Genomic DNA, 10,095 nt, shown 5'->3' with positions numbered 1-10,095 from the left:
ATATAATGGCATGGTTTGTGGATTTGAACATTATGTCCCCGGTATAAAATCGAACTGTAATGATCATTTCGGTGTGCAAACTTCTTTTGACAAAGTGAATTGGTCTTTATTACATGCTTTTCGGTGGTTTATAGAAATATATCAGTGATTTAAAAACTTGATATTTCACTGTTTGAAACAGTGAAATTATCGATTTGATAATTTCACTGTTTTGAATATTTGAGCCCAGTAGGTTGTTTCAGTGAAATACAAGCGTTCACATTACTGGAAACCAACTTAATTAATGACGTGACATCGTAAATGACGTCACGTTATATTATTATTTGGTGCCCTTTTCATTTAGTACTAAGTTAAAATGTCTTTTAAACGTTTCTTTGCATGTAATAAAAGTAATAAAAGGAAAAATTTGTTTTGTTTAATGTAAGATCGAAATATATTTCACCTCGTAAACATTTCACTTGTGGCTGCACCACTCGTGAAATATACCTTTTGGTGCTCACTCGGTGAAATATATTCCGATCTTACACTGAACTAAACAAATATCCTCTATTTATTGGAAGGTTTGTAATACAATGTTATGTATATTTAGTATTAGACATAACAACAAATCACAAAATAATTACATATGGGTGTTGTTGGCAAGAGTGAGAAATATGATCTGATATTACATATATTTATATAGCAGATTATAGTGTTCTAGAACACAATATTATTCATCATATAAATGAGCCGCGTCACGACAAAACCAACATAATGGGTTTGCGACCAGCATGGATCCAGACCAGCCTGCGCATCCGCGGAGTCTGATCAGGATCCATGCTGTTCGCTATCAGTTTCTTTACTTGTTATAGAGTATGTAAGCGAACAGCATGGATCCTGATTAGACAGCGCGGATGCGCAGGCTGGTCTGGATCCCTGCTGGTCGCAAACCCATTATGTTGGTTTTGTCGTGACGCGGCTCAAATGTTCATTCTAAATCACAAAGGATTTAAGCCGCATTTTGTTCTCTTAGAATATCCTAATGATACATTTCTATTATTTTATCAATATTGGAAATACTTCTGGAAATGTGCCTATTGTTTAATGAAATTTAATCTGTATATAAGAATAGTGCCGATTAAAAAAGTTCAGGGCATATTTGAAGAATGTAATGTTATCCTCAATTGACAAAAGTAAGACTTTTCAATATTACATTTATAAGTATACATGTATAATAAATCAGTATATTTTGAACAAGGTTATCCTCGATAGATCTTTGCAAACTCCTCACGATGATTACCTCCCTTGGCAGATTAGATCTCTGTATTGATAAGGGGAGATCACTGCGTAGTAGATTGGTTCTTCGTCCCCATAAACGTAGATGGATAGTTATTTAACATACATTTCACTGTTGAATCGTGACGTTAATCTATAAACCTATACAGGACTGTGTATATTGTTTTTATTTGTATCAAAGAATAACATTAAACATCAGAATAAATGAATTTGACTACCTTTACAAAAATCTAAAACGCTCAACTTTTATTTAATGGAAAAAAAACGTCACAGGAAGGATTTCTGCTGACCTAGAAACGAAATGAAATGATAATAGAAAGGGTTGGTTTGATCAAGACTTCCAGTAATATGAAACCATTATTTGCTTTTTTATACTCCCCATAAAATGTCACTAATTTGGGTTAAATATATACTCGTGTTTAACCTTATTCACGTGACGGCGACACTTTAGTTATAAAGCTTCAACAAGTTCAGTATTGTTTGAAGAAAATAGACTTATTTTTTTTTTTAATTTCAACAAAAAATTTAGGTGAGTTCTTTTTTTTTCCAATAAGCGCTAGTATTCTTTTCATTTCAACGGCAACCATGACTTATCGAAAATATTTATGCCATATAGGTAACTAAATCTCCCCCCAAATGCCAATTTAACAAAAGGCTCAGTCACTGTTCCGACACAATTTTTCAAAAGTATACATATTGTCATTTTTTTGGTCTCAAATGAATTGAAACTAATCATTTGAAAAAAGAACAAAAGAAATCGAATTCATTCTTTATAAAGCGTTTTAACAGAGTGATCTATATTTGGGTCCCAAAATAAAACTTGTGTAATAGAGAAAACGACTTCAGTGAAAACATCAAGGTAATTACATATTCTTATTATTAAGAATAAATAAAAACTTAATGATATTAACAAATTTATTCATATACATTTACTGATTTCATAATAAAACAATTTTTTCTGGTAAAGATTTTCATACAATTATTAAAATAATCAAACATTATGCAACCGTTTCTTTTATAACTTTCCGACTGTTTTTTATTATTATTCTCTAATTCTAAAATCGCTTATTTCCGATTTCAGATGTGTTTCCAAAATTGTGCAAAATACTTGCTTGTTATTCTGAACATCGCCATCTTCGTAAGTTGTTCTGATTTCTGATTTAGTTTTATATCATTCAGTGTCATTATTTCCATTATTTCTTGTGTTGGAAATTGGATACCACTTTATTTCATGAATTTAGTGATAATGTCCGTGAGTTGTACTTTTTCAACAGAATCATCCCTAGTCTGTTATTTTAAGGAAAGTAAAAAGATTTCAAAATTGATTAATTTTTAAAATGTTATATGCGATTAATGACCGGTTTTGCAGTATCAATCACTATAATTCCACTGCGTTACTAACGCAGTAAAAGGTTTTTATGTATGTTTTGACATTTTTTTTTGGAATAAACATGGATTGTAAGTGCCGTTTGAAATTACCGTTTTTGTCTTGGTTCACTTCACAATATTTTACTTTTAAATACGTATTTAAAAAAAATCATGAAAATAAGCATGATTCTGGAGGCGTGCAGCTTTAATTTCTGTTAGTAACTGAGCATACATATGTAACATATTTCCAGGTTGCTGGTGGTATTCTAGCGGTTGCAGGCCTACTGTTACTGTTCGAGTCGGGTCTATTACACACTGACGTCATTACGTTATTGTACAAAATCAAATATGGCTCCGTCAGGGTCGGACTCGTTGTCCAAGTCGTCTGCTACATGATGATAGCAACTGGCGCCATTATCATGGTGGTCGCCATTATTGGTATCTGCGGCGCTTGGAAGAAAATCAAATGCTGTTTATTAGTGGTAAGAAATAGTTAATTTTTATTTTCGTTCTCCAGTGCGTGGTCTTTGTAAACAAAAACATGGATAATCACTTTCTATATACTTAATATTGATCGGTAAGATCAGAGAAATTTTTACAATTCTATTTCGTATCATTCGTGGTCAAATACGCATTTGGGGCAAATTGAATAATGTTAAAAAGAAACATTATGCCAGTTATGACTACTTTACTTCTTTGTGTCAAGAGTCAAGAACCTCCAAATGTTAAAAAAATGGCGGATAACTAGGACACTACTGTTTATTCGTGTTCTAAAATATTAAATGATTGAATTTCAGCTACTGTAAAAAGATATTTTCGAGAGACCAAAATTTCGCGATATCAACATTTCGGACTAACTTGCAAAAATTCACGTGTTTGATTTTCAGTTCTAGTTATTTAAGTCATAATATGGCAGAAACTAAGAGAACATTTATTGTAGCGAAACAACTCCAATGCTCAAAAATAGCGAAATCTCTAACCTCCCGCGAAATTTGCAGACTTTACAATAAAAGCCACTAGGAGTGCTATTACATCACAATAATGCCCTTTTGTTTGCGATAAAAACACTTACTCAGTAAAAAAGGTTTAATGACACTTTTCCGCTTCCGTTTGTACATTTCTGTAGTCTGTTCTAGTAACAATAAGATTTGAAGAAACGCCACGTAAGCGCAATAAAATCACGTGAACTGTGACAAATACTTTCTCCTCTCGTCAAAGTGTCGATAAGAGAAGCTTAGTTTTACATTTTCCTTTCTTGTTTTCCAGTTTGTGCTGATCCTCGTCATCACGGTGCTGTTACAGGCAACTCTGGTCGGACTTTGGATCAATGTCAACGGCAGGGTAAGAACATGAACAAAGAGGACCAAATCACTTTCATAACCATTATGTATTTGAAATGAAGCCGGATTCCAAATGATTGGAACAGTCCGGTTAGCTCAATAGGTATAAACTATGACTGTTAATCGGGGGACCCGTGTTCGATTCAATGACGGTGAAGGTCATTTTCGTTTTGATTGATCATGAAATTCTTTCTACGCACTGTACCTTTGCTCTTGCATGTACAGATGTACAGAAGTTGATCAGTTCCTTGCAAAAGTGAAGTCATCTAGTACTGTTAAACTGCTTGACAGCCTGCCCAGGAACAATGCAACGGATGAACTGTGCTCTGGCTTAAAATTCAAACTATTGTCTTCATATTTGTTATTTCATTTTCATCTTTATTTTTTTATTTCATTTTTGTAACACTGTACAAGTTAGTAGACTTGCTAACACGGTCAATGATATTTACATTCGCCACTCGTCTGTTATTTTTTGTTTTTGTTTATTGCACATGTAAATTTGACCATGTTTAGTCGAATTGTAAGAAATTGTTATACAAAAATATTCGCTAAAATCACTTAATGTATGTGATTTACAGTCTGACGAATGGTTGAAAGGAGAAATGCTGACACTCATCGCTGATTATAAAGGTCCAACAGAGACCGATGTCGTTTCTAAGGGGTTCAACAAGCTCTTTATGAAGGTAGTTTATACTTTACAGTGCCAACAGAACGCCAAAACGGCATCAATATTGCGAGCTCGGTTTGATTGAGCCTGTTCATTGTCACTTTATTGCATTAAAAGGCTACCTTCTTTTGAAAGTTTAAGGAGTTAACCCGTTACTGCACTAAACTTTAGTGGTAATACAATCCGTTGTCCAAAGCGCCACAAGTATTTTATTTTGTTTTCACGACCTTATTTTAAAATAAAACATAAAGCAAAGTTATGTAGTGATATTTTTCAATGTTTTATGGGTTTTTTTTTGTACTCAATAAAGGATGAAAAATTCTTTGTACATGTAAGCAAAATTATAATTAAATCGATATATATATATATTTCTTTGTGAATAAGATTTTTACAAGAAAATACTTGAATATCTATCTATTCAAAATTGCATTAACCACCTGATATGTCGCTTTCACTATTACAAAATATGCGAACGCACTTTAAAATTTAAAATCACTTATGACATTGCTAGGCACGTTGTTGCGGTGTCAACAGTTACTCGGACATGGAAAGCAAACCGACATCATGGTTTACAGTTACGGGTTCGGTTGCCTCACCGTAAGTATAGAGTGAATTTTTACTGATGTCTTTAAAGTGGATTGGCCTACAATGGGCACATTTTCCATAAGTATTTCAAATATTGATAAAAGTAAGAATATATGAGCCGCGTCATGACAAGACCAACATAAAGGGTTTGCGACCAGCATGGATTCAGACCAGCCCGCGCATCCGCGCAGTCTGATCATGATCCATGCTGTTCGCTTACAAACCCTATTGCAAGTAGCGAAACTGATAACGAACAGCATGGATCCTGATCAGACTGGGCGGATGCACAGGCTGGTCTTGATCCATGCTGGTCGCAAACCCATTATGTTGGTTTTGTTGCAACGTGGCTCATATCATTTTGATATTCTTATAAAACATTGCTAGAAACCAAAATGTTTATAAAGTTTTAAGTCATTTAGTATGAACAATTTATTTGACAAATATGATAATATTTTGTTCTATACCTGCTATATATATAGGTATGTTATATCAGACCATGAATCTCACACTTGCCAGCTAAATCCATATAATAATTTTTTCGTGGTTTGTTGTTTTGTATGAAATACTAGTAATTAATAAATACTAGTTAGTACTTAGGAATAATTTATTGTAGTACAAACCCACTATTGTAGACCAATTAACTTTAATATTATTATCAAAGTTACGTCATGATACACGTTACCGCTGTTTTCTTGCTATATGATTTCTAAGGCGATGTCTTACATAATATTTTTATCTAGAGGTGTTGTGCAATTTATAGGTATATCTACGTGGAACACTGGTCTTATTGACCCTGGATATACCATGTGGGGACGTTTCAGCTTTACTGGTGTTCACCCCGCGTTATTTGATTTACGAACTAACAATTTGATAGAGCTGCCGTTAAGTAGTTTTTAGTGGGATTCGAGCCAATAGCAGGTTGATTTGAAGTGGTCATTAGCTGTTTAACAGTTCATATACGTTTGTTTATTTTTGAAATATAATTATAACTGTAGGCCTGAAAAAGTTCCGGCGACTTGTTGTCAAGGAGTTGAAACAAGCAGCGACATAACAGCTAAAGTTGAATCTACCTGCACAACAACGCCAAAAGATTACTACACTGATGTAAGAACTACTTTCAAATGTACTTGTAATAACATATGAATGTAACAAAGGCAATTTCAGTAGAAAAAAAAACAACAACAATTAAACTTTCCAGATACACCACATTACAAAATTCGATAACTAAATTGCAAACATTAGATCGCTTTCGAAATTAAAAAAAAGATTTTTATTTTACTTGTTAAAATGTAATCGTTGCCATTTGTGCATGAAGTTTAATGGAATCAAAACTAGTTGTTCGTTTGGATAATGGCGCCTGGTTCAAATGAAAAGGGAAATAAGTTTATTCCATATTCTTTCTCGAAGACGTACTATTAGTTAATGTTATTGCATCAAAATTTCAGTATACGTGTAGATATCACTATGTGCGTACAATAATATTTGATACATACTTCATACACCAAACAAGATCATGCAAATACACTGTACTTTACATTAGTTAAAACAAGATCATGTAAATACACTGTACTTTACATTAGCTAAAAAGGATCATGCAAATAAATTTAATTTTGCATTAGTTTCACAAAATAATGCAAATACACCAAGTATTAAACAGTTGAATATTAACATTTGTTTTGTATGTTTACTTTTGTAGGGCTGTTTTGAAGTGATCAATGATCAGGTTAAAATGGATCTGCTTATCGTCTGTATCGTGTGTGCCATTGCGTTCATGGTTGAGGTAATTATATCATATCATAAATTATACGAATATAAGCCAACGCTAATATAATAACGCTAATTACACGAAATGCAGAATGGTCCACCCATGTGCACCAAATGCAAAATAGACAAATTAAATTAAGTTACAAAATTTTGAAGTCGGAGACGGCAAAATTATTGACATTGGAAGTCACATTATATTAGAAGATACAAGTCAAATTAAGGAGTGAATGACTACCAAACTTCCACTGTCGGAAGCTCTGAGCAATTCAAATACAATTACGCGTGATACTAAATACGTGTACGTGTACAAGTATATGCAAACGTTAAAAATAGTGAATAGTTATTCAAGGTTGGTTTTAAATATCAATGACAAAATGGCTAATTCATATGATGGCCATTTTAAAAGCGCTACCGTTTAATTTTACAGTATGGCTGAATGTCATTTTTTATGCTCCCCGAAGGGAGAGCATTAAGTCGCCGCCATGTCCGTCTGTCCGTCCGTCCTTCTGTCCTTCTGTTCGTCCGCTGTTTTGTCCGGAACATAACTTGATGAAAATTTGTTTAAACTTCACACAGTGGTAGAGGACATCGAGGCGGAGTTCAGTGTCAAAGAACCATAACTCTATTTTCCCCGTTTTTTAATTATCTCCCCTTTTACAAAAATCTTGTCTAAAACTATAAGAGATATCAACATGAAACTTTGTAGGTAGATAGATCTCAATGGGTAGCTGTGCAGTCCACAAGAATCGTTACTCTGTCTTACCTAATTTTGGAGAAATTGCCCTTTGTTCATTTTTACACTTTGAACTTTGTCCGGAACATAACTCTTAAAATTATAAGAGATATCAACATGAAACTTTGTAGGTAGACAGATCTCAAATAGTAGATGTGCAATGCATAAGAACCCTAACTCTGCATTGCCAAATTTTGGAGTTATTGCGCTTTAATTATTTTTACACTTTTACCTTTGTCTGGGACATAACTCAGAAACAATAACATCGACAAGAAATTTTGTAGCTAGATACTGATCTCATTTATTAGAAGTCCAGTGTAAAGAACAGGTACTCTGCCTTGCCTTATTCCGGAATTATTGCACTTTGAACTTTTACAAAACAATAAGAGGTTACTTCCTGTGTCAAAAACATATTCGGGGAGCATCACCCGGTTCGAACTGGGCTCTTGTATGTATCAAGGGGAGCGGCTGCCTAGTGGTTAAGGTGTCTGCCTCTCAACCCGTGGATCATTGGTCACGACCAAGTTTCTTCATATGACACCAGTACCGGTTGGTTCCAGGAAGCGAACTCGAAATTGGTTAATATAAGTTGCAAGAACTTGTTCTGCAATCGAGCTTAAATAAATATGTTTAAAGCATTTGTATTTTAGCCGGCTAAATTTCGCATCCGACCATTTGTTTTCATAAACTCTGAAAACATTTATCTCTTTTGTGGAAACGTTTTAGTTATGTTTCAGCTCTCGATAACATGATTGAAAGTATAAGTTTTGTATGAAATAATTCTATATTTTTCCCTATGTCAGGTTGCTGCGATTGTTATGTCGTGTATGTTGTTAGATCAGACCAAGAACAGGATCAGACATGCGTGAGTTTCTGGTGAATTATTTCATTTTTTCATTTATCCCTATTATCAATATTTATATCATCATTTGATAGCATTAGTACTTAAAAGAATATACTTGTTACCGTGAATTGCACCTGTCACACAGCCATCAAAATCATTTCAAACTGTACTCTTTTTCTTTAAAAACGACATAGTATAATGAAACGTTAATCATAAATCAATGAAAAAAACGGTGCTGCAATACAAACCCGACGTCCCGGGACCCATTGCTCTCACTATATACATGGTTAATTGGGCGAGGCAAATTTTCGTTTGGAAAGTATAGGACTGATTGGCTTTAATCTAATTAATCAATGTATACTAGTAAAACAAATAACAAAACAAATTACAAAGAAAATTAAATATATAAAAAATAGAAAAAAATAATAAAAAATAAATAAAAAATGAATTAAAAAAAAGGGAAAAAATACAAAACATGTATATGTTTTGGAAGTTAAATATTTAATAAATTGTCATTTATACAAACATTTACTGATCTTGATATATATTTACAGCAATGCTGGTGAAAAACATGCACAACCACCACCTTACATCGGCATGTAAGTGTTCATAGTTTTAATGTACAATTTTCTTTCATATTGGCATGAATTACTGAGTATTAGATAGTGTGATACTAAAAACTTCTTAGTTTTAAAATCAGTGCCTGTAGTTTCTATTTCAACACCACATTACAATTTCAATGTTTAGCCAAAAGTTCCTGTAATAATTATGAAAGTGGGAGTGTCATTTGGAACATTTGGATCAACAAAAGAAACTTGTTAAAAATATCAGCCTTTGGTATTACTGAAAGACTAAAAGAAAATTAGAGGCGCAACATCTCTTATGCCCCCCAGCACCGCCTTGATTACATATTTGGAAGTTGATTGTGATTTGGCTGGAAATACTAATGCAAAATAACATGTTGTCAATCATATTTGAAAGGTCCACATAACCAGCAACAATAAAAGACATTAACCGCCATGTCCAACAGTTACTGCTGTAACGCATCATGTACAAATTATGAGAATAACCATACAATAATTACATTATTTGTGATTGTATTTTTCAGTGACGCTGTCTTGAAGAACAAAGGCAACAAATCAAAACGTTATTAAAGCAAAATTTTCTCCTGTAACTCTAAATTTTCTGTGGAAATCAATGTTTAAATATTAAAAGACAATTCAACAAACCATGCAAACAAGTGACGGCAGAGTTACAATCTTAACAGCCCATACAACCGTTTGAATGTAAAACTAACTTTCAACCAAGAAATAATTATTTATTATTTATTTCAACAGTACTAATAACAGACATTTTGTAAATATTTGTTGTACAAACTTCGTCATTTAAAACGGTATTTTTACTTATACAGTTACACATTACCGTGATTTTGTTATTTAAAAACAGTATTTTGTTTACATATACAGTTACAAAATACCATTGTTTCAGATAGAAAAGGGTACTTTGACTTCATGCTTTA

At 33.2% G+C, this 10,095-nt stretch overlaps 1 protein-coding gene across 2 annotated transcripts; it reads left to right on the top strand.

Moving 5' to 3' along the window:
* Positions 1–2,038: 2,038 nt before the first annotated feature.
* LOC132713356 (tetraspanin-3-like) lies at positions 2,039–9,821 on the top strand. Of its 2 annotated transcripts, none has more exons than XR_009623437.1 (11): positions 2,039–2,134; positions 2,357–2,413; positions 2,895–3,125; positions 3,910–3,984; positions 4,562–4,666; positions 5,162–5,247; positions 6,231–6,339; positions 6,932–7,015; positions 8,536–8,608; positions 9,131–9,175; positions 9,685–9,778. XR_009623437.1 is itself a non-coding variant. In XM_060695920.1 (11 exons), the coding sequence occupies exons 2-11, from the start codon at positions 2,357–2,359 to the stop codon at positions 9,728–9,730; spliced, it is 900 nt and encodes a 299-aa protein (XP_060551903.1). In that variant the 5' UTR covers positions 2,039–2,134; the 3' UTR covers positions 9,731–9,821. The 2 variants fall into 2 exon arrangements, 1 of the variants encoding a protein (XP_060551903.1); XM_060695920.1 differs by having other exon boundaries at positions 8,536–8,597; positions 9,685–9,821.
* Positions 9,822–10,095: the final 274 nt, after the last annotated feature.

The sequence above is a fragment of the Ruditapes philippinarum genome, unplaced genomic scaffold (assembly GCF_026571515.1).
Source record: "Ruditapes philippinarum isolate M1 unplaced genomic scaffold, ASM2657151v2 ctg3748_1_1_1_1, whole genome shotgun sequence".
Lineage (NCBI taxonomy): Eukaryota > Metazoa > Mollusca > Bivalvia > Venerida > Veneridae > Ruditapes > Ruditapes philippinarum.
The sequence above is the reverse complement of the archived record's forward strand: the minus strand, read 5'-3'. Positions and strand labels throughout refer to the sequence as shown.